General features: G+C 35.8%; 1 protein-coding gene and 2 long non-coding RNA genes across 3 annotated transcripts; 1 reads left to right on the top strand and 2 right to left on the bottom strand.

Moving 5' to 3' along the window:
- On the top strand, window positions 1-10306 carry si:ch211-241b2.5 (programmed cell death 1 ligand 1). Its single transcript, XM_056730141.1, has 9 exons — window positions 1-94; window positions 2468-2522; window positions 3127-3492; window positions 3575-3856; window positions 4539-4646; window positions 6343-6414; window positions 6650-6703; window positions 7417-7541; window positions 8604-10306. The coding sequence occupies exons 2-8, from the start codon at window positions 2474-2476 to the stop codon at window positions 7512-7514; spliced, it is 1029 nt and encodes a 342-aa protein (XP_056586119.1). The 5' UTR covers window positions 1-94; window positions 2468-2473; the 3' UTR covers window positions 7515-7541; window positions 8604-10306.
- A 7671-nt stretch (window positions 10307-17977) lies between these two features.
- On the bottom strand, window positions 17978-18999 carry LOC130408493 (uncharacterized). The gene is made up of 3 exons (XR_008904758.1): window positions 18909-18999; window positions 18267-18426; window positions 17978-18199 (listed from the first exon to the last, which is right to left on the bottom strand). It is a non-coding gene; the product is annotated as an uncharacterized LOC130408493 (long non-coding RNA).
- A 640-nt stretch (window positions 19000-19639) lies between these two features.
- Window positions 19640-24361, bottom strand: LOC130407975 (uncharacterized). The gene is made up of 6 exons (XR_008904711.1): window positions 24110-24361; window positions 23708-23917; window positions 20924-23447; window positions 20577-20749; window positions 20405-20469; window positions 19640-20320 (listed from the first exon to the last, which is right to left on the bottom strand). It is a non-coding gene; the product is annotated as an uncharacterized LOC130407975 (long non-coding RNA).
- Window positions 24362-25023: the final 662 nt, after the last annotated feature.

The following is a 25023-nucleotide window of genomic DNA, read 5'->3' as shown; positions in this document are numbered from 1 at the left end:
TAAAACCAAGATATCGGACTAACACTGAAGATCGGGCTCATAGTTCACTCACTGCTGTTTATCTCCACAAGAGGCACACAACTCATTCACATCAGTAAGTAACTTCATTATTATATTCTGTACTAACACTGCAATTATCTTCAGTTTTATATTAGATTAACATGTTTACTCTCTTGAGTTTTATTCTTATGTGACACTCTAGAATAGTGTGTTGTTTGTGATGCTGTTTTACGGTTTATATGTGGTTTGTTTCTTTCTGTGTGGTTTTCATGCCAGCTTCATTTTTTGCAGTGTTTACATAAAACAGATGCAGTGCATTTAATACAATATACAGTATACTTATTTCATAATTGTGCGTTTTGCCTTTTGAATCAAACAAATGCATTGCAATTTGCTAGTGTCGTGCTGTACAGAAACAATGTTTCTTGTTGAGGTAATTTCTGTTTGTGTAGCGATGTCACTGTTTACACACATCACTGACAATATTGCATTCTATTTTCAACCGTAACACAATACAATGCTTGATTATTATTGTAATATTGGGATCGCATGAATTCATTTAAACACATTATAGAGGCTGTAAACAAGGTTTTACATTCACCAGTTTGATTATGGTCTGGATTAGATATCATTGTAAATCATACACTGGATTTATCATACATAAATTGTTTAGATGTGTGCTATGAGATACTTTAAATCGTATTTGAGTACCATATAAACACCATGTAAATGCTAAAGTATTTGAGCTTGATGATAGCAGCAGTATTATCCTGATATATAAAAGTACTGTACTGTTTTACAGTTTTATGGAATATTGACATATTCAAAGTTCACTTATCTTAAATCTTAAACTATTCCTGTATGTATCTGCAAACTGAAGCAAACAAGAATTCTTTACTGCAGTTTGTATGTGCGTGCATGTACGTGTGCTTGTGTGCGTGTGCGTGTGTGTCTGTGTGGACTTGTTTTTATATGTTAGTGGGGACCTAAACCTGAATGCACACCAACTCTTATGCACACCAATTTATATGCACAAAAGCTTATAAATTGTACTAAACGATAATTTTTGAAAATCTAAAAATGCAAAAAGTTTTCTACGATCTTTAGGTTTAGGGGTTGAGTTAGGGGATAAAATATACACTTTGTACAGTATACAACTCATTACGCCTGTGGACTGACCCCCAACATACATGTAAACATAAGTTATGTACCTACAGTATAAAGAAACAGACTTTTAGAAATAAACCCGAGAAGTTTTCTCTCTAAAAGTGTGACAGCTAACACGAGTCTTCCCTATTTGGCTTTTCTTAACTGCATAGAAAGTAATGATGTGGTGTATGGTAAAGCATGTGGGTGTCTATATCCAGAAATCTGTTTGAAAAAGACATGACAATCATGTAAACGGAGTTTACTTTCATCGAGCTGTTCATAAAGTGAGTCACTGAACCCCGAGATAGGAGATAATTCATTCTGAAACTCAGAACGAGAGCACTTTTTTAGTATCAGAGATCATTCATGTCAGCTCTTTGTGTGTGTGTGCTTGTGTGTGTGGGGGGTGTTATGTATGGAAATAGATTGTCTTCATGTTAACGTTTGGGTGTTACCCTGGGGGTGTTTTTGAAACACAATATTTCACAATTTCTTGCTGTGACATAACCTGAAGTAACCTGAAGGGAAAGCCAGAAGCTTCCTCCATGTGCCACAGTGATTCTTATCATTATTATTAATATGACTTGGCATGATGATACGATCTGTGTGTCATCTTCACGTGTTGTGGGGGAAACACTTCTTTACACACACAGAAACGTAGACTACAGTCGACCCGTGTCTTTTATTAGTTGATGCTAGACAGTATTGTCAAAGGTTTGAATGACACACCTGCAGCTACTCATTCTTTATTTCTTTCAATGGTTCATGTTTTTTGAATACCAGTAAGGTCACAAAAACTATGACAAAGCACAAACGGGAATCATGTTGTTACGCAATGTGACATAAAGGTCTCTGAGCTTATTTGGTCGTATCTAAGTGTATTTGTGATGCACTTCAACAGTGCTGAAGGAGTTTCTGATGGGTCGTTTTTCAACCCAGTAAAATGTGGACGAACTCAAACGTTGGTTTAAAAGAACTATAAAATGTTGAAATGGGTTTTAGTCAATCGCCCTATTTGTGTCTCGGCATGAGATGAAGGTGCACATCTACCAAATGAACAGATGTTAATAGAATGTCTTCCCTTAGAATCACACACACATTGAACAGGAACACAAATATGCTTTGTAACTGTTATACATGCAGCTTCTGATTGTTCTTCATTTGCATTTGAGGAAGCAAGTTGTTGTTTTTCTGTGAAATGCTGATTCACTTCAGCACATGAATCAGCAGATTCACAGAACCACACATTCATCACCTTCTCATGCTGAGCTTCAGGATCTTCTGCGGTTTCTGAACGATTTGCTTTTTTTTCCCACAGGAGGAGATGATGTTGGTGTTGGTGTTTCAGGCTCTGCTCTGGCCCGCTGTCTCAGGTCCGTCTCAGATTCATCTCTCTGTTTTCTCTTGGATGTGATCTAACTGTGAAACCATTCAGATCTTTTCATCCTGCGCTCAATTGCATTTTTATGTCTCCTGTAGGAGAAACACATAAGAGATAGTGTAAATGTCTTCTTTTAGATGCCGTGAGCTGTGAAAGAAATAGCATTGTCATCTGGGTGTTAAAACAAATTAAACTTCCACCTTTGCAAATTTACCAGCTTTAAAGGGACAGTTCAACCACAAATGAAAATTCTTTCGCCATTTATTCACCCTCGAGTTGTAATAAACCCATTGTTTTGCTGAACACGAAGGTAGATATTTGGAAGAATGTAAGTAACCAAACAGATATCATCCCCCATAGTAGGGAAAATAAATTAAATGGGAGTTAATGATGGATGTGATCTGTTTTGTTGCTGGCATTCTTCAAAATATCGTCCTTTGTGTTCATCAGAACTAAGAAAATTGCACAGGTTTGGGGGAAGGAAATTATGTTTTTTTTTGGTGAACTATCCCATTAAGTTACTTGTTATGTTCAGCAGTATAAAATGTTAATCAAAGACAGTAGTTTGACTTATATTTGACTCTTTCTCCCTTCAGCCCTGTTCACAGTTGATATGGAGCAGAGTTCATATGAGGCACGGCTCCACGAGGACATCCAACTCGTGTGCACGTTCTCAAAAGTCAAAAGCCTTTCTGACCTCCACATCATATGGCGCAGAATCGAGCCGAAGCCCGAAGAGGAGGTCTACAGATACAGGAGAGGAAGAAAAATGCAGAACTTCACCGACCCGCAGTTCAGAGAGCGAGCTCATCTCATCCACGAGCAACTGAATCAGAATCGAGCCGTATTAGAATTAAAAAAGCTCAGGATTAAAGATTCAGGAATATACCAGTGCATCGTCAAAGTGGAAGATGATGGAGACTACGATGGAGATTACAAAGACATCAAGCTCAGTGTTACGGGTGAGTCTCAAATCATGTGTTGAGTGCTTTGGTTATCTATCCCACAAACGCTCATCATTGTCGTCTGTTTCTCTACGTTCAGCACTTCATAATCCAGTGAAGAAAAATGTGCAGAAATCCGAATCAGAAGACGAAGTGGACCTGTCGTGTGAGTTTGAAGGATACCCGCTGCCGCAGATTCTCTGGAGCGACGGACAGAATATAAACCTCACTGGGAAATCCAGACACAGCACACGCACCACGAATGAAGATCTCTTTAACGTCACCACTCGACTGGCGGTGGGACGAGACCTCTCGAGAAACTACACCTGCTCCTTCCTGACGGAGGGTCGAGTCACACAGGCGGCCACTTTCATTATTCCCCGTGAGTTTGACATTTATCTTTGAGAAATTCATCAAACACTTTGATAGTGAAACATGTAGGACTTGACATCCACAGAAACTCCTTCTATCAGCCCACTTGCTCTTGTTTTCCATCGCTGATGATGTTTTGTGTGTGGGGAGAATTTTCCTTGACAGCGCGAGAGGGCGTAAAACACGACATAGCTAAAGACAAAACAGATACTTCAGATGAATAAAGAAGCGTGAAAGTTTTGCTGTTTTTTTCCAGCAGACTAAGATTTACTATAATTAAAATGACTATAATGACCTTTTCCCGAAACCAAGTGTTTATTTCTTAAATGAAATTATTTTCTTTTTAACAAAATCTTTCTTTTATTCTGCATTCCTCAAATGAAGTCTTGATGCTGTGATTTGTGTAAGATGTAAATATTTAATGCAATCAAATCTGAATATCCCTGTACATTTATAAAACATATCTAAAACAGATTCTGGCTCTAAAATGGCAATTATTTATTTAAAGTTGACAGCGTTCATCTTCAATGAGTTGAGTAAATATCATCTTACATTTTGATAGAAGAATTACTTTCATAAAACAATGACGCGCTTCACATTTCCTTTGATCAGATTTTTGGTGGCAGGTGAAAATTTAATGTTTATTTTCCCGTACTGAGGAATGAAGTTTAATGTTAGATCTCTGTTTCCAGATGAAATTCCGTCCGGTTCTTCACATCAGTATGTTTGGATCTGCGCTGTGGTGGTTGTGGTACTGGTCGTTGTCTTCATCTCCATCTTCCACCATAGAAGAAAACACAGTACGTCATTTCCCATGATTCCATCAGCTGTTTACTGGGCTACTTTTGCTGTTTTACCATGTTTTGTGTTACATTATGTCATGACTTTGAGTACAGTTTTAAAAGCCCTGAAACACAAATAGGGAATTCCTTGCTTGTTTAAATTGACGGAGATTCCATCACTGTTTATGGCGTATGCCTCTATCAGATATAGTGAGATATACAGATATATGGTGTGTGTTTCCAGCAGGTTAAAGTCAGATGACAGTGAGTCATTCTCTCGGATTTTCATCTCACGCGCCAAAACTTCATCAAAACTTTCATTTCACTGGAAGGTTTCAGTTACCTTTAAAAAACACATTACGCACACAAACTGAAGCTGAATAACCTCTTATTCACTCTCATACCCCATGATTACACATCACGGACTGACATCATAGCAACAGTTGCCGTACACGTGTTATCAGACAGATCGATGCCCAGATTCTGTAGACGACACAAATGCTTTAGTAACGCCAGACAGGGCGTCGAAATCATGTCTCTGTGCTCCCTTAACATTGACAGAACCATTCTGTTGCCTAAAATGTTCTTTATTGGGATTAAAAACAGACTGTATGAACATGATCTTTGAGGAGAAAGAACCTTCGATTAAAAGAAATTAAAACAAACGAGTTACTGTATGAATGTAGATTGTAGAGGTGAAATAATGTTCATTACAGTCAATTTGAGAAGTGTTTGAGATCCGCAATACTTTTGATTGCACAAATCTGAGTTTAGTTTGATCCACTGTTTACATCTCTTCTGAACCTAATGACAGACACATATGTGACATCTTTTTCTCAGGAGAAATACCTGAGACACAACTGTTTAATCTCATTCATGTCTAAGACTGAGATGTTAAAGAGAGGTTAAGTGCGATTGTGCTTGTATGAGTGTAAACAGTAGAGTATCTGCCGAATCACGTGAATAACATCAGTCATGTGCTGCGTCACGCCTCTGTGAGAGGTCGCTCGTAAGAGACTCGCTCATGCGTTCACAAACCGCAACAGAGCAGCTGTAAACAAAGCTGAAATCACACGACATCTGTTTCAACGCTGAATAACTTTTTCATGACGCGGCATCATAAGACATCTCCACGCTGCACAGAGAAGCAGATTTTACAGTGCAAAGTGTACATTTACATTTAGTCATTTAGCAGACCCTTTAGCAATAGTACAATAGGTGCTAATACAAAGTCATTGTTTCAACTAAAGCTCGACCAATAACTGTTGAGAGAAAGAGAGAGGGTTAGAGTTTGTGTTATTTTCATTTGTTTGTCAAGTATTCACAGAAGAGATGGGTTGAATAATGTTGAATAAGGCGTATCGGAATGACCGCGTTGTCTTTACAATGTGATCATTGATGGACAGCTGTTCAAGTTCGCGGCTGTTTTGGAGGAAGTGATGGTGCTATTGAACAGTTGGATGGTGAGATCGCGTCGTACCGTGTGGTGTGCCGGAAACACCAGTAGTGCTTGGCAGGGTTCAGCTGGAGCTGTCTTCTAGGCAGGCCGTAAAAAAAGGGAACATGACAGTAAATTGTAATCATGAAAATAAACATGGGTCAACAGATAATATTAATTACCGTGCAAGAAATTTTTGATTTCCTCTTTTTTTTAAATGAGCGACCGAGTGTGAATTCCACAGTCACATTTGCATGTGTGTTAATCTGTCGTCAGGTCAGAAAGACGGAAGAAATGAAGCATCAAAGTGTTCACTTCAGTTCCCACAAACCCCTGCACACACCGACAGTGAGTTTCTTCACTTCTCATGTACTGACTCCATATCTGTTAACAGTTTTATAAGAATGTAAAAAGAATGCGAGACAGTGAGGTTTCTTGTTGTTTCATGACCAGACTGAACATTTAAAGAAACAGTTTACATGCAAAATTGTATCGTCGTCCTTTACTTATTTCAAACATCCGTGAGTTATGCTGTGAAACCCCAAATGACCTTTTTGAACGGTGTTCTGTGCTTCTTTTCCAGCTTTGTTGACAGTAAATGAGAACAGAGCACAGATCGGTGACATGAAACCGCAAGGTAAGCCATTGAGTGTTATTCTGACCGTGTCTGTGATCCTGTTATGATTCATTGGCTGTGATCTAATGATAAAGCTTATGAAACTTAATAGAACCAGGAAATATTCCAATAATAGAAGTAATTACCGCTCTTCACTCCGTGAGAACTTCTCTTTAAGAATTGTTTTTTTTGCTGTACAGTTTGGCAGCGTTGCGTTTACCACCAATGACTGCTGTCATATCAGTTGATCACATGAAATATTTAAGGGACGCCAAATTCTGTCATCATTTATTCCTCCGCATGCGGTTGTAAATCTGTACATGATTATTCTTACACAAAAAGGGAGATATTAAGAGAAATGTTTTTGAAGTCAATGAGGTTCAGTGCAGTTTGATTCTCGACGTTCTTCCAACTATCTTCCTTTGTGTTCTTAAGATATGACAGGTTTGACAGGACATGAGGATGAATATGCAGTATTTTTATTTTCCCATAACAATGACCTTGGCGAGTGTGTAGCAGCATCCTCAACAACCATAACCGTTGGAAATTGTGTTAACATTGTATTGTGATAACCGTACAGCTGTCATTATTGTCGACTTTGTCAAAATATAAAGCACATCGGAGCGTCTCATATGATATTGACTCATTGAGCTGATGATTGATGGGTTAATGTTAGTCATGAAACACATGTTCTCGTTGACATTTGAGTATGTGTTTGCCTTTTATTTGTGCAGAGCATGTGGAAAAACTTCTGACTCACAGAGACGCTCTTAATCCGCAGAATTCACAAGCAGGCAGAGGTGAAGAACAGACTGTTGTCAAATTGCAATAACATGCTGCCACATGCGCATGACGTCAGGTACAACACACACACAATACAGACGTTGTCAGTGTTTGCTTTATTTCATGTCAGCTTTCTGTGTTTTTATCAGTGTTGGGTGTAACTAGTTAATAAGTATCAGTTACTGTAATTGAATTACTTTTACCTTGAAAAAGTAAAGTAAAGGATTACTCATATTTTGTCTTTAATTTAATTACAGTTACTTCTGATGTATTTGAACTAAACACTGTGTAATATATAGGGAAGTTTACATCAAGTCTCACTTTAAAATGTATGCTTTAATGTATCCTTCGCACTATTGTGTAGTTATTTATTATTTGTTTGAATGAATTAAAAGAGCCATTTCATGTCTATCCTTGAATCACCTAACTAATAAAGGTTGATGTAGGATATAGAAAGTAATTAGTAATAAATAATAAATACTTTCTGGAGAGAATCATTTGTACAGTAATCTAATTACACTATTAAATATGGAATGCGTAACTAGTAATTAATCACTTTTTCAGTGTAACTTACCGAACACTGGTTTTTATGCATTTTGTATATAAGGATAAAACCTCAACTGCCTTTATATGCTGTAGTTTGTCTATTTTGTAGCATAAATATTTTGGATAATTTCAAGCAAATATTTTATAAATATGCCCTCCGAACCTCACTTCTGACCGCTGCATGTGTCTCAAACTCTTCTCAGAATTGCCAAGTCCGCTTGCATATTAATATCTCAATAAGAACTGTATCGTCCACAATCATTTTATACTCTTTCTGTACATCATTTGTCTATTTTAATTCAGTAAGTAAAAGCATCCATGAAAAAGATGACACTTAAAGGAAAGTTAACGGACATTCTTGTATTAAAGCTCAAGCGTGTCGTTTCTGCAACAATAATGTCAAAAAACTAAATAGCAAATATAAAGTTTACATATACATTACCTGAACACTCCCCTTGTCTTTCATTGGTCTGTACCTGTAGTAGTTAGCCCCGCCCCTCAATCACATCATTGCAAAATTATTCGTTTGGTTACCTTTATTTGTCTATGCACAACATGCACACATTTAACTTTCTCCACTCTTTTATTTCAGATGCCAAACTCTGAATGTCACTTCAATCTTGCCCGAAAAACACCAGACTACTGGAAAAACTGCTCCGGCTGGTGGTGTTTGTGGAAGTGGAATTTTACAAGACGGTCAGATGAAACATTCCTAATGAAACCGCATTAGATGTGTCTGATGTCAGAGAGACGCTCCTGGGATCAGAGGATATAGAGAGAGAAACAGAGACTCTCAGGATGTTTCTAAAGGAGTGTCAGATGTGCAGAGTGATCCAGCCCTGCAGGACAGAGTTAGGATGATATTAAACCTCATGCCCAGATCAGACCCGTCTCAAACGTGACTTTGTGAAGAACTGAAAGATGCATTTCATGATACGTTCAAGATCTTTTCATTCTGTACGTTATACATTCTCCTTGAAATTATGAAACGATGGCAAGAGTGATCTGGCTTCAGGTCAAAGTCATTTCACAATCTTGTTTAGTTTATATTCCCAGAATAAGAAATGAGAAGGTGACATTATTGCTTCATACTGCTTTTATACTGCTGTTACAGGAATTCTGCCAGGCTGGAATGTTTACAACATTGAATGTAGCTTCTAATACATTTCTCGATTGCTAACAAACAATACACAATTTCTCACGACTATAAACACATTCTCAGAACAATAAACCAACATGTACAGACCACACACCAAAACTTCCTTATTTTGCAAAGGTTTAAATTTATAACTAATACAATCAACTGAAGTGTCAAGATGTAATCTCAAAAAGCACACATTTATCCATCAGTAAACATTGTAAACTGATGTGACACCAAACAGAACCTCAGGATGATATGTCTATGAGCACAGGCAACTGTAATAGATTGTAAAAAGGTAATAGAATCATCTACAGGGCTACAAACTGCTTACTGTAAAAATACAGTATAGTTACAGTACACACTTTATATAAGAGAAATGTCACTTCTCTGTCTCCAGTACACTGTAGCATGTGTACACCCTTAAAGTCGTGATTGTCACGTTTATTTGTAGCATTCTTTACATTTTTGCATAACTCAAAAACAATCAGAAGACCAAGAAATTGCTAACGTATCCTGTAATGAAATCTGGCCAAATGTGCATATGATGCCTTGTTTATTTATATATTTATGCAATGTGTCTTTTGGTTTTTGAACTCTTCTTGTCTTGTCTACTTCATCTAAGATTACTTGACAGTCATTTTTTATTCCTTCCTAAAGCTCATTGTTGCATCTTGCTCTTTTTGCACTCTTTAATGTTGTATATTGATGTAGAAACTGCAGCTGTAAATCTACTCTTGAATCCAAATAGGAGGTTATAGTAACCGTGTGATCTCACCAGTGTCTGTTACTGTGTTGTAATGTGAGTGATTCTGAGAGCTTGTGTGTCATTTTATTTTAGGAAAAGTTTTCTTTTTCAGCAAGTGTGAATGGTTGTGAGTGGGGAGCTTCATTTCGACCCGGAAATACAATGTTAAGGGAAGTTATGGATTTCTGTTTAGACTTTGAGAAAATGAGCCATCATTTCAAGAAGTGTGTTTAAGCAATCGAGGAAAAACTGTAACAATGTGTCAGATTAACAAAAACTGTCCCATAAATCATCAGTCACGGAAGAACATGTTTTTCCTGTTGTGTTTTGTTCAAATGTGAAAGAGAAAACTTTTTTTGGATGTCCTTGTTGAAATGAAGTAAAGTAATATTTTGCAATCTTTCTTATACACCCGTTGGCCGTGTCTCTCTGGTGTTACTTTCACTTTAATTCATCGTCCTGTATTTACTTTCATTTCTGAGAAATCCCCCACAGGTTTAACTGGCAGTGAAAATAAGGAAGTATGTGTTTCCCGCAAAGAGAGATCAGACAAGAGAACTCAGGATAAGTTTGATCAGCTGTAACACTCATGAAGGAAACTAATGATGCTTTTAAAGAATTATGACACCGCCAGAAAAAAACAGAGCTGAAAAGTGTCCAAACAGCACAAACCTAAACAGAATAACAACGACACATCACAGCTAAAAGAATACAAATATATATGTTTTAGCTTAAAAACAAGAATGTAAGCCCAGTTTTGTTTACATGTTAAATATTTTTAGAATTCAGTGCAATGCACACATGTTCGGGTAAATCTAAAGTAACCTGCAGGTTAATGTTCAGTTTACATAAAGCAAACATTTTTGTCTGACATGCAAATGGAATAAAGCCAAACATAACTACGGAGGTTTTCCCCGGGTTTCCTAAAGACAGAAAGACAGCAATTTCTTACTTCATGAATTTGCTTAATAAAGGATAAAACCAAAGCGACCAACCACACAAACAAGAAAAAAGGAAGAAATTCTTTGCTTTAATCTGCACTAACATCTGCTTTCAGTTATTCCCCTAAATGATCCTTCATGACCACAATCATGAAAAACAAGTTATTCTTTATTTATGGGATTCATTCAGTCATATTTCTTGACAATCATGTTAAACTGCCTGGAGAGCACATCAAATATGAACATGTTTGCAAGTAAAGGCTCTTAAAATCAAAGTCACTGACTGTGTTTAGAATAGAGTCACGCCAGAACACAAGAGCACATCATTTGCCGTCTTATCTTACTCCATTATTTCTTCAGTTCTGTTCTGCACATTACACACACATTTCTATAGTTTTATGCATTACTTTCATACCATTACAGAAGAGGATTATAAAGACATTCATGTATGTGTATCTGCAGCGTTAATGTGTTGAATTTTGTCTTCCAAACTCAGTTTGTTCATGATTTTCTCATGTGAATATTTCAGAACTTGTATATGAGCAAGAAATATAAGTTCTCAGTGGACAACACATGTGACCTCAGATTAACGCTCAGATGGGACTCAATGGTGCTTTCCAAACTATTTCTGACCTCTCTTAAACCTTACTGGTGGACATGATGTAAACACACACACACGCATATGTGATCTTTCTCATTTCCAGAATGATTGAGTCTGACACAATCTTGTAAACCACGCATGCAATATTCTTTTAATAAGGATTCAAACAGACAAAGTTTAAATTCAACTTAATTGTATTGATAATTCTTGGTATGTGTAAGCGCATCTGAATTCAACATTCATCTCTGTTTGTTCACTGTTTCAGGCAAGTGTGTATCTCACTGCAATGCATTCTGGGAGTTTCTTCTCTCCAATGGATACATATTTCAGAATTTTAAATCACAGCCAGTAATGTGAAACAGCTGCCTATTGCTTTTATCTCAAATCCTAGAGAAGTCCTCAAAAACACATTCTCATTATAAGCACACAAAAGACGTGTGTGTATGTGTATCTCTCGCCTTCCTCAAAGATTACTCATGAGAATTAAACTGCATTTATATGAATAAGTAACCAGGAAGAGCTTTTCCTCACACACAGGTGATGTTATGAATCATTCTCTTTCATTGTTCTCTTCACTTCCTGCTGTCCTTTACAAGAAGAGTCTGGAAACATCCGGAATTACATTATGTGCTGGACTTAAAGAGTAATAGAAATGCATGTATAGATTTCAATCTAACTTTAACTCAATTTGAAATTATGATGATATTATTTTAGTTCATAATACAACATTAGAAACAGCAATTTCACTAGTGGACTTTTTTTCAATAAATGAAGGCATTTGTTTTTTTCTGTATTTTTTTTAACAGCTGACTGCACAGCAAAAGAAAACAGACGGCGAATCAAGTCAGTGCTTGCACAGACAGACGCCTCATTTTTGCACGCTTGACGCTATCTGGAAAGATTTTCCATTTTCACTTTTTGTCTTCGGAGACTTTACTGGCATGATAAAGAACCCAACCCAAAGCATTAGCAAATACCATGAAATTGTGAACTGAATAAGCCTGTCTGTTATTCCAGCTAAATTTTGTCTTACATTTCATAAGAAGCCAAAGGGGCCTGTTTAACTCTGGAGGTCGGAGAAAGATGGAAAACAAGCGTTCATCATTTTGCATTTTTCCCTTTTGTCAAGTGAACCCAACTGAAACGAATGAAGTTGATTAAAAGAATACTGTGACCCTAAGCTGTGTCTGACCAGAGCAGCACGACACTGAAACAAAAGTGGAAGTGGACAGAAGGTTTCATTCTTTCAGTTTTATTATTGCTTTATTATTTTTATAATATTTTTGATTAAATTGAGGATTTTACTAAAACTAAAAAAAAATGTACTCCTTGTTCAATTTACTTAATTTAAAGAAGTTAATTCAACACAATTGGTCAAGAAGTATTTCCATTTCCCAGCATGATTTAGGAGAGTACATTTTACAGTTTTTCTCAATTGCTAAAACACTAAACCCTATTGTCTGAACCAAATGCTTAGTTGCCTGAACCCACTGATTATATCAATCCCTCTTTTGGCAAAAACATCAGCACTTTTCACCTGCTGAGACACAACTTGCCAACACATTTGTGTTGCACCCGTGCTGCATAATGGTAAGCACAGGTGACAAAAGTCAAACACAATTAAAGCACAGGTGTCACCATTTGAACACAACAACTCAAAATAGATCGCACTTGTGGCTAATGATGTGAGGGAACATATACAGTAAGCCAGTTCAGAGAGCACTGTTTTCTGAGGCCCTACAGTGGATAGAAATATAAAAGGAAGAGTGTGTGTGAGAGGAGGTCGAGGAAGTCGAGGAAGTCGAGGAGGTCGAGGAGGTCGAGGAGGTCGAGGTGGTCAAGGTGGTCAGCGAAGACAAAGAACAGTAATATCTGATGAAATCAGAGCTACTGTGATTGACCATGTTCTTGTCTATGGTATGAGCATGAGTGAGGCTGGAAAAATGCTACAACCAAACATCAGTAGATTCACTGTGTCCACCATAATGCGAAGATTTAGAGAAGAGAACAGGTAATTACCTTTTTTTGACATTATAGTACAGTATGTAAATGTTGACAGCAATAACTGCATGGCATACTATATACTGTGCCACAGTATACTGTAAGTAAATATATGTTTCAGTACATCACTGTACTAATGTACTGTAGTATTGTAATGAAGGGTTGGTCTAACTGATAGGCCTTGTATTCCATGTATATTGGCCCAGTACGGAGACATGATGCTGTGGCTGAGTAATGCACTTATTTGTATATTTTTGAACTTTATTTTTACATGGGCTTACTGTACACAAGGTTCAAAGGCATAAGATTTCTGTTTGTTTTGACAAGTGCTACGTGTAAATGCACAAGATTTTTGTTTTGTTTTTTTGTACGAGTGCTAAATGGACTGGTTTTTTTGTTTTGCAACATGCATTTAGCCTACAGTGAACAATAAACATTTATTTCTCCAGCCTCGTGTCCTGAGCATTATGTTTTCTATTTGTCTATGTAGTGTTTAGTGACTGTTCCGTAGTGTTTTTAATTTTGATTGACTCGGGGCACGATTTGACAACATAGTTCAGTTTTGAGCACAGATTGAACTGTTTTGAGGTGAAAGTATGGTTTTGCTAAAAGAGTCTGAGGTTTTGTGAATGTAGCTTGAAAATTGGGTTTTGTGTTCACAGTTAAGACAAAAGGAGAGCAGCTTTCAAGAAATGTGTCTTAGCAATCGAGAAAAACTGTAAAAATATGATTTATTTACATGTTTTTAGTAAAGTTAAAGACTTTTTCATTTTTAATGTTCACTTCTCTTAGATATTTAGAAGAGTTTGACATATTTTTCAGTTTTGTGGCAGTATAGCTCTGCGAAGCTACATTTGACCTTTAACATGTTGTATGATCCAGTGAGCAGGAAATGTGCAAATGCCAGTTCTGAGATCAGTCTCTTCTTGCTCATTTTTGGTTATATAAGTCAAAGTGTTTGATTTAGGCCCATATTAAGAAATATGTGAAGTTAAAAAAAACTAAAATATTTTAGTTTAGTTAACTTAAAAGTTAGGGGGGCACGGTGGCTTAGTGGTTAGCTCTGGAAAACGAGTGAGTGAGTGAGTGAGTGAGTGAGTGAGTGAGTTTGGCACTCCATCCAGGGTGTATCCTGCCTTGATGCCCGATGACTCCTGAGATAGGCGCAGGCTCCCCGTGACCCGAGGTAGTTCGGATAATGGAATGGAACTTAAAAGTTATTTAAATTCTGTCTACTGTCATAAAAAGGATAAATTAAATATTTAAGTTGCACTTACTAAGATTTGGTAAGAACTTTAACTTAACAGTTATCAAAATTTGAGTTAAGTTCTGCTTACTTAAACCAAGGACCTCTAAACTCAAAATGTTTGAGTATTGACAACTTTTCCGGGGTTAATGTTAAATGTTTTTTATAAATTTAAGATTTTTTTTTATTAATATTTTAAGTTTAAGATTATAGGCCTTTATGTGGGGCGGGGGCGCAAAGTTGCACAAAGGGGGCCATATAACGAAGGAGCTCATCTCTAGACGGATGATTTGACCACTGCTGCCATCTATTGGCGGAAAGGGGCATCTACGTCACTAAAAGCCAACTCTGAACAAATAACTTTGAAGCCAAATTATAAATCTTATTTTAAATCGTGCATAGGTGGTCTCTGTCGTTGTTAGTTATATTAATGACTATTATTTATAATATACATTAAGCATTAATATTATTTATTCTTCACAAATATTACTGTGGATTGAAACAGTCTCCATTGTTACCAGCGACACTTCTGCAGACAATACAAAGAAGAATGTATGAATGAATAAATAGATGTGTAATAAATAAATGTAAAAACTAACTAACTATATAGAAAAACTTAACTAAAATATTTAGAAACAAACAAAGTAATACAGAAATAAATACACATGTAAAATACAAATAAAACCTAATGTATGAAAAGTAGGCAAATACTTAACACATACTCTAAAAAATATGTTTTTTTATGACAACATGAGGATGTATTTATTTTTTGTCGTACTTTTAAACGGGATTCTGTCAGACGTCTTTTTTCTGTCACTTCACACTTCCGTCCAGCAGGGGGCGGAAAAAGACCGACGCAAAAACATCCTGACAAAGAAGAGAAGCTTCAAGAGCCTCGGATTTAGAACATTTCTCACCGCAAACCGTAAATAATTTATTTTAATTTTAATGAACACTTGTAATGTTTTAATGCTACTAAATTATTAACACTTTTAGTGTTACTAAATCAAGACGTTACTTTCAGGTTGGTTGTTGGAAATATCCTAAAATCCGAGGTGTGTTGAACACGGCATGACAGCTGAGTAGCCAAGAACTGTCTTGCATTGCTTTATAATTATCTGCAGTTCCTTACTTAATTTTAACATTTTTTTATTATATTATTATGGCTTTGCTAGTGAAGGCGTGAGCTTGTTTTTTTCCAGAAAGACACACTTTTTCAAGCCTGTACCCGAGGGAAGTAGGCAGCAACCCCTGGCGTCGGATGAAAGAAAAACAGTGTCAAAAATAAATGCAATGGAGAAAAAACGATTTTCAGACTCTTTTACTGGTATAAATAGTTCGGACATTAATGTCCTCATGCGGGACTTCATCAGCGTCATCCCATAAGTAAGGGCACATTAATAGTTTTGCATCCAGTCAAGCAGTAATGTTTGAGATTGTAGCTGATAGGTCAACAGTCAGAATGTGTACGGGTTGATTTCTTTCTGTCTTCTCAAAACCTTTGCAACAAAAATGATTTTAAATGTAGTTTATGTATGTGTGTTCTTTTGGGATTGTGTAGCACTTTTATTTTACAGCAGGTGGCGTAATAACACCAATCCAGTTATGCACAGAGCCTCTCTCCGAGTTTACATTTACATTTGTATTTAAGCATTTCGCAGACGCTTTTATCCAAAGCGACTCACATTGCTTTTATCCTATACATTTTACACAGGTATTTGTGTTCAATGTGTTACATTATTTTTTCTCTTTATTTAGGAGATTTTGAAACATCTTAAACATCAAGACATCTAAACACTGGTAAACACGATGAGCTGAACACTTTATTTCCTCCAGTTTGACAGTCAAACTTACGACTGAAACTTTAAGAGGGTTTTTAGTACTCTAGATAGATTTGTTTTCATGAAACATTTTTATTTAAATGACACAATTCTTGGTTTTGTAGATAGATAGATACATTGTATATAAAAGGTAAAAAAAAGTGATCGTCTCAATAATTCCAGCTGAAAATGTATAATAGTATAGATATAACATGTAGGCATTTGGCAGATGCTTCTATGCAAAGCAACGTACAGTGCATTTAGTCTGTGACTCTCATCAGAGTGACGCTTTTCTTTTCCTTCTGCATCAAGAGCAACTAAAAATCCAAAGGAGATGATCAATGATAAGCCTCAGTGCTTAATGATAAAACCTCCTGGGCGTTTGCTCTATGCCTGTATTTTTGGTGGGTTGTTCTGGGTCTGTTTTCTGCAGTTTGATGTCCTGTGGTGTTTGATTATTTCACCTGTCTGTGTAAAGACTATCTATACTACAGCACTATAAAGACTATCAGTCTTGATGTAGTTTCCAACAGAGTTGTAAAATATTGTGCAATTTACAATTTTGCAACTGTGGCCCTTTTGTGAATGTGCGCTCTTGTTCTGAAGCTTCTGTCCACTGCCGCCATTTAGCGGATTAAAAGTAAATGACATCTAAAAGTTGAAGCGTTGTCATAAGCTTGGTGTTAACTTTTGACTTCTGGTGATGATTGAAATTTGACATTTGTTCCTCCAGTATTTTGAAGTTTCTACTGCGTTTTGTTTTAGGATAAACATGATTGTCTTTAAGTGTAAACCTTATCTATTACCAAAACATTTTTTTGTTAAAACCGTGAACTCATTTCCAAGACTTTCTTCTTACCTGATCTGCTGAGATGACATCAGCTTAGCTTACTCTTTGCTTTTGTACATTTTGAAATTATGTGAAGTACAATTGAACAAAATCATGTTCTGAATGATGTATCTACTGGAAACAGAACACATGCATGTTACTGCCTGAAACCATCAAACATCAACAAAGATGAACACTGTAAAAAAGTTTTTATTCAGACATGACTGAAAAAAACAGGAGAGAACATCACATGTCCATCCATATTTCTGGGGCCTATACTTAGGTGTGTAAAAGTCATAGATCAATGTCTCTAAACATCTTCTGTTTGAAAGAACTGACAAATCTAGAAACATTTGTGAAAGAGAGAAATGGATTACTTATATTTATTTAAACCCATGTGCTCAAAATTATCAAAGTAATTTCCTTGTTATGTATTATTATTTATCATTACTTCAATAAAACTGAAAATGTAAACAGTTTGGCTTTTCAGGTTAACTCATCAAAGTACAGCGATCGAGGTGCATGAATATGAAACTCAGCATTTAATTTGAAAAAAAATTCTGCATTCTTCTATATCTCTACATATTGTTTCATGTTATCAGGGCTCCTTTCATCTGTTGGTATATTCCACCTCTCAGGAACCGTTCATCCAAACATTTAAATCCTGTCATCATATATTCATTCATTCATTTTATGTCATTCATCATACTGCCATTTCCAATACTATTGATGTTATGGCTTTCATTCTGCTTTATCTCGTTTTACTCCAGCGTTGGTTTGTTTTCTTCATCAGTCCCTTTATGTGATATGTGAATGTCTCATATGATCTGTGACTCTCTTCTGCTCCTTTTGCATCAAGAGAAACTGGAAATAAAAAAGAAATCATCATAAATGTCCAGATATATGAAGATGCTCATGATCAAATACTCACTGTTTGGCGTGTGCTCCATGCTTTCCCTGTGAACAAGCTTAAAACATCTTTTCTCTCGTTTTTTTTTGGCTTGTTGTGGGTCTTCGTTTTGAAGTTTAATGTTCTGTGAGGTTTTATGCTCCGGCTGTTTTCTGTGAGGCATGATTTAACCTCCATTCACCTTCCAAAAATGACGAGAAGACCAAATCATTTTAGTTTTTTCTTTTGTCTTAGTGTTTGTGTGAGTTCCAAGTGTCTCGAGTTATTCAGACACTAGTATTGGTCATGTAAAGTCATTTTCATTGCATGTTGTTTTGTTGTGAAGTGTTAAGGGAAGATGAATGAATGCTCAACAGCGTTTCCCATCTGTTTTCAGTTACTCACTGAATTGAGTCATTACAGTATACTTTAGTATTTTACTATAATTAACTACAGTAAAGTATTTCAGGTTATCAATTTACTATAACTTTTAGTAAACCCATGGTTTAGTATGCTTATAACTGTACCATACTGAGAATGATCAACACAAACACTTAACATACAGAAAAGTATATTAAGTCCTACATTCTACTTTCAATGTATTTTATAAAGTCCACATTCAATAAACATCCCACATCCATTTAACCAGACTTTATATAATATTTGAAGATAATATTATATTACCTGGTGAAAACGGTGAAAAGACAACGGATGAGGTTCTGATACTGTATATCCATATATACTGTATATGAGCTGTCTGTGATCTCTGTGTGTGTGACATCAGCACTATAATCTGAGCACAAGACCTTTACACTCGACAATGAAATGACGATCTTAGTGTTTTAATATTTAACTCATATATGTAGTTGCATGCGTGTGATGCAGCACTGGATCTCAACAATCTTTTCAGGATCCAAAATGTTACATTGGAATGTCAATGACTCATCATCAAACACTCACACACATCAAGGTGAAGATATTACGTATTATTTTTATCAAAGACAAATCTAGAAATGTTTGTGCACGTTCGTTGTAACCAAATTCGGTTCCTAACATTAAAATGTTGAATGTCTCTGAGTTTTACAGGACCTGAACGAACACAACTGAAGTGCTGTAAGTAAAAGTCAAGTAAAAGTGGTCTAATGGTTAGAGAGTTGGATTTGTACTAAGAAGGTCACTGGTTCAATTGCCACCAGGAAATGACTGAAGTGACCTTGAGCAGGACACCTTACTCCTGTTTTCTCTGCAGTAATAGCTGCCCAATGCACTCTACTTGTAAGTCGCTTTGGATAAAAGCATCTGCCAAATGAATAAATGTAAGTAGAGTTTGATTACTTTCTCCTGGGTGTGGCAGTATCACAGATTTTGCTCTAGGTGGCGCCATTTACTTGCATTTAAAAAAGAAATGAGAAGCATTCACATCACACCATTTTATTTCTTTAAAATTAAAAAAAGTTATAAATAAGTATACAATTACAAAAAATAAAAGTGCACAAACATTTGCATTATAAACAAAACCTCACTGCTTATATTGTTTGGCTCTGTTATGTTAAATTTGTGTTTAAATGTTTGTGTTCAACACAATAAACATAAATAAAAGGATTTGTTTTTATACTTAAATACCAACAGAGGTTCCACAGTGCTTAAATAAAGCTGTTTCTGTATTTTAACATAAATAATAATTGTGATTGTTATCATGAATAGACCTATACAGACACAGTATATACAGTATGTTTGATAACTTCACTTCACATCCATAACTTCACAGCTTGTTTTATAAGCTCTGTTATGTTAAATTCTTCACGTCCTCACTTCTCAATTGTGTCTATATTGTCTATAAACACTTGTTATTAAGCATCAACGATTGACACACATGCTGAATCCTAAAATGTTGACGTTTTAAAGGATGTGTGTACACAAGTCCTGTCAAGTCTCTTTTTGAAGAGCCTTTCATTCAAGGAGAGAAAGAGACTTCCTTAAGTCTGTTTTAATACATGTTTCACTTTCCGTCCCAGCAGACGAGTCCATGAGCGGTTCATAACATACTGACTGATGAACATCACGAGGACAGCAACACACGAATGATGTACAAACATCTAAAGAGAAAAACTCAATTTAATTTGAAACTAGATTCATTAGCTTGTATCATCATAACTTTATTAAATTCTTTAGTGTCTCACCTCATCTTTGACTCCCTCACATTGAGCACAGTGAAGCCCTAAACACATGTTTGCATCTAGTGAAACTAGAGTTAAAAAGAAAAATGTCAGAATCAAGAATTTGCAAAGAAGAAAATATGAATAAATATTGCTTTTACGATTTGCTGAGAGTTTATGATGCTAAAATACTCACGGTCTGGTTTATGTATCATGCTTTCTCTCCGTAGTTGATTGTTTTGTTTTGAGTATTCCTCCTGCTCATCCATCAGTCTGTTTTCTATGAAGATGTCTGATCTGTGATGTCTGATGCTTCACATCTGTCACACATTATATCTCCTCCAGGTTTTCCATAAACCCTCACGCTCCCTTCAAAGGACAAACATTCTCCTTAATTGTGTTTGTGATAAAGGGATAAACATTCAATGTGAAATTAAAATGACAGTTGTGTGATAAAGATAGCACCATCTGATCAGATACAGTATAATATATTGCATTATGGTTGTATTTTTATACTATTATTGTGAGAAAGTGTTTGATTACCTTCTGATCGCCGTGAAAAAAGAATCACTGAGTTTGTGTGAGTTGTGAATCGTGTGATTTCATCACCGTGATTTAACAAAAGAGAGAATATATGTTTCTAGAAATTGAAACTACGCCCATTGACGTCAGAGCAATGAAAGGTGTGTATGTGTTCATCATGTGAGAACGAGAAGTATGTGTTGAGCAAACATCCAACAGTACAAGTGCTGCAGGGTGGCTTCAGCATAAACCAAGAAGATGCTTTTAAAAAACATTTTGGTAACATTTTCCTTGAAGAATGTATGTAAGATGCATTATAAAAGTAGATTTAATTCACCTTCTAATGCATTGTAATGTATTAAAATAATTGTTATTACAGTTAATACATTAAAAGACTTTGCAATTCATTGTTGCATTACAAATTTTAAATTGGTTATAATCTTTTCAACTACATGTCTTTATAATCATGTCTTTATCATGTCTCTACATGTCTTTATAATCATTATAAATACATGCTTCAAGGAAAGTGTTTCCACATTTTTTATTTCTCTTGCTTTACACATGATGTTTCTGGTTGTATTTTAGTTGTGAAGGATCACTGGCCTTGTGTTCACCTACTTCAATTTAACCTCAACTCAATCATTCACAAGATCATTAACAGAACACAGTTCTGCACAAACATTAAGCGTCTGGCAAGTGCACATTTCAAATATGCATTAGTGGTGCCGATGTTACCTCATCTGCTTATGTCACCAACTTTAACAAATAACTTAAACTAATAAAAATAAACTCATAAACAAATAAAAGTTCAGTATTTGTGATTTGTGTTTTATGTTACAGCAAGATGAACGAAATTCAGTGGAGGGGACTCGAAATTCTGTGATGAATATCCATAAACCTTTGTGCTTAGTCTGTGTCTGGGTTTATTATTATAAAATAATAAATTATATGGTTCATTTTTTGTTTAGATGTTGTAAAGTCACCAATCGAATCAATATTTGCGTTATATCAAACATGGACCCTGTTCAATGCCTTCTGTTAATCTCAACATAAAAATAACAATGCCAAACTGCAGTTTGATGTGTTTTTTAAGGCAATCGCTTCCCTCGCTTTGAACCCATATAAGGCCTTTCATATTCAGTGTATTGTGTTAAAACATTCAGACAACTCTACTGGGGTTGGAAACCTACACCAGGAACTAGAGAGTTATTTATTTTATTGTCATTAAGACAAAACCATTGACGTCATGTCATGTCTCACAACACTGGCCTAATTCTCACAACTCCAACAAACATCTTAAACTCTCTGCCATTACAGAAGTCCTGAGAGATGATTGTATCATATATATGATTCTAATCAGACTTTATTTGAGTATTGTACAGTTGTGTTCTCATAGCACCATTAGTAAAGGCTGATCAAGAAAATAAACCAAGAACCTGATCAGATTGATGAAGGATTGAATGTTGAAGGTGGATCGACGACATGGGATTTTCCCTTTAAGCCGTTGAAGTGCCGTTAAACCAGAATGGCATAGAATGACTTTGTTTGTAAACATCTAAACAACTGTGAGTTAAAGATGTAAATCTGTAACATAAACTTTTTTCAGCATAAGGAAACGATGCATACATTTAAATCTATAGGTCATGATGAAATCAGACGTCTGCTTCTGTCTAGTTTATAATAGGTTATCCTTTGTGATGACATCACTTCCTGTACATTATTAACCTTAATCAAACACATTTATTATTCTACTACTGTCCCCTTCCACACCCCATGAATGGCATTTAATGTCAATCAACATTTGCAGAGGTTATTTCCAAAATGAGAAAGTTCAAAGATTATGTTTTTTTTTTATTGTGCATTCCAATTAATATCAATCAAACGCAAACTCTTATTTATTTACTGTATGTTACATAATGATCAGCTTCAACATTTTAACATTTTGTTTTTTGTGACACTTTAAGTGCAAAAACTGCACAGGTTAAGACAAATGCTGTGCATCATGTGTGTAATGATTAGACGCACACAAGTGTTTACAGGTTCAGGTTGAACAGAATACAGTGTAATGGAACATTACTCCACATATGAAGCATAACAGACTTATATCACCTCACACAAAGTCATGACTTTCTTTTCTGGAAGGAATAATAGACATTTAAAATGTGAACAAGGGCTTCTGTCATCTCTGAAACAACTGAGATTTCATCCCCGTATACTTGAACACAAATACTTTGCAAAGCAAAAATGACATTATTCTAGAATTTTGAATTCTAGGTAAAACAGAGACCGGAAGGTCAAGAAGATTTGTTAATATTCAGGGATCTCTCGTTGTCTCAGCCATATAAACACAACATCTCATTTAATGCTACATGTTTTAAGTGTGATGTTTAGTCAAATCTAAAAAATAGTACAGTATTTTTAACCTATATGTACACGGTACGGATAAAATACTAGTACTGAATATTTGTGCTTTATATAAACATGTGGGACTGAAGAATGAGATGAAGCTCATCTTCTGTCTCATCAGAACGAGTCACACATCAGTCTGCATTAAGACAAACAAAAAACAAACAAACATGTGATCATCTTCATGACATTAAAACCAAAACTCTATCCTCTCCAATGTTCTTTTGGTTTAGACATCAACATGATGTGGCATGCATCACTTCTAGATTCTGCAGTGCCGATTATCTTATGTTTACCTTTCTTATTTCACAACTTACTAAACAAAAGCAATTTATATAAAGGCCATGGAGAAGTTGTTTGCGTTTAACTCTACAAATTGTAATTGCACAAAGTACTCACAATTTGGTCGAAATTGATCAAGGCTGTTCTTTTGCTCCACTCTCAAATGTTCTCTGAAGACACGGGTATATTCTGCTCTGTCCTCCATGGCTCTTTGTTTTTCTGTGAGTTTGGCCTTAACTCCCAAAACTTTCTTTCTCTGCTTTTCTTTCACTGTCATCTTGTTCATGTCTCCTGTCATCCTTAATGTCTGAACTTCTCCATGCGGTCCTTTAGGAGAATTGAACAGAATTACACCACAACTGCAGAACACATGAATTGACAAAAGCATCATTTTTGAAATCTGAATAAACCCACTGAAAAACTTTCAGTTATATCATCAACATTGTCTCCAAGTGTCAGACTTTTTTACATTAATGCATTTTTTTGCACTTCAATTGTTTTAAGAACTCAAGAACTCACCTAAAACAGACGTGAGTTGAGATGGATCTGTTTGCAACTGGTTCTAAAACTAAGTTTTGCATTAAAATCAATGCAGAAAACAGCTACTGAAATCTCTAATCTGATTCCCAGGAACCGCAGCAAAGATGGCCTGTTCAGACAAAGAAGGTAAATGGAAAAACATCTATGTCGCACTCAGTAACTGGAGAAAGTGATTTGACTGGTTTAACTTCTTTTCCTGTGATGTGGTGCCTTTTATATCAATTCACTCACGTTTCCTCTTGGACACACTGCACCACTGCTAAGTAAAGACCACATGTTTTTATACCACCACATGACATCACCCTTGAGGTATGGAGCTTTCATTTACTGATTAATCCATATCTAACACAAAGACCACCCCAGCAGCCAGTTCAAATCCAAGGGTTTTCATTTACACTGATTTGGGATCAGCTCTTCCCAAACGCAGGAATCCAGAGTGATCTTTGACAAACTACACAACCAAAATCAGTTCAACAGTCTGGGTGAAAACAATATGCAAAGCTTATTGTTGATTCTACAATAGTGTGCATTTAAATAAATATAGAAGAAATATTGTGAAATAACATTAAATGTTCATATAGCCCATTTAGTAAAGAATTGTGTTAGCATTGCAAATATCACGTGGTTGGTCATATGTATCGATGCAATGCACTGTAAGTCTGCCAAACGTAATAGGTTACTGAGAAAATAAATGTCTTATATATTAACCAGAGAGATATTGAGTGTTGCGATTAGTATACAGTAGTGTAACAGTGGCGACCTCGTGTGGTGAAAACATTTGATTGAACTTGTACAACGCGATTAAATTAATTAATTAATTACCTTAAATCCCAGGAAGCCAATGTCGTTGAGATACTTCAATTTAAAATAATTGTACATTTGTTGAATAGTTT

The sequence above is a fragment of the Triplophysa dalaica genome, chromosome 19 (genome assembly GCF_015846415.1).
Source record: "Triplophysa dalaica isolate WHDGS20190420 chromosome 19, ASM1584641v1, whole genome shotgun sequence".
Classification (NCBI taxonomy): Eukaryota; Metazoa; Chordata; class Actinopteri; order Cypriniformes; family Nemacheilidae; genus Triplophysa; species Triplophysa dalaica.
This window is presented reverse-complemented; position numbering and strand designations above follow the sequence as displayed.

Bases quoted from the DNA above. Each gene is read 5' to 3' on its own strand.
- si:ch211-241b2.5 (XM_056730141.1), top strand. From the start codon at position 2,474: ATGATGTTGGTGTTGGTGTTTCAGGCTCTGCTCTGGCCCGCTGTCTCA. The intron at 2,523-3,126 runs GTCCGTCTCAGA...TTCTCCCTTCAG, and splicing joins GCTCTGGCCCGCTGTCTCAG to CCCTGTTCACAGTTGATATG. The intron at 3,857-4,538 runs GTGAGTTTGACA...CTCTGTTTCCAG, and splicing joins GGCCACTTTCATTATTCCCC to ATGAAATTCCGTCCGGTTCT.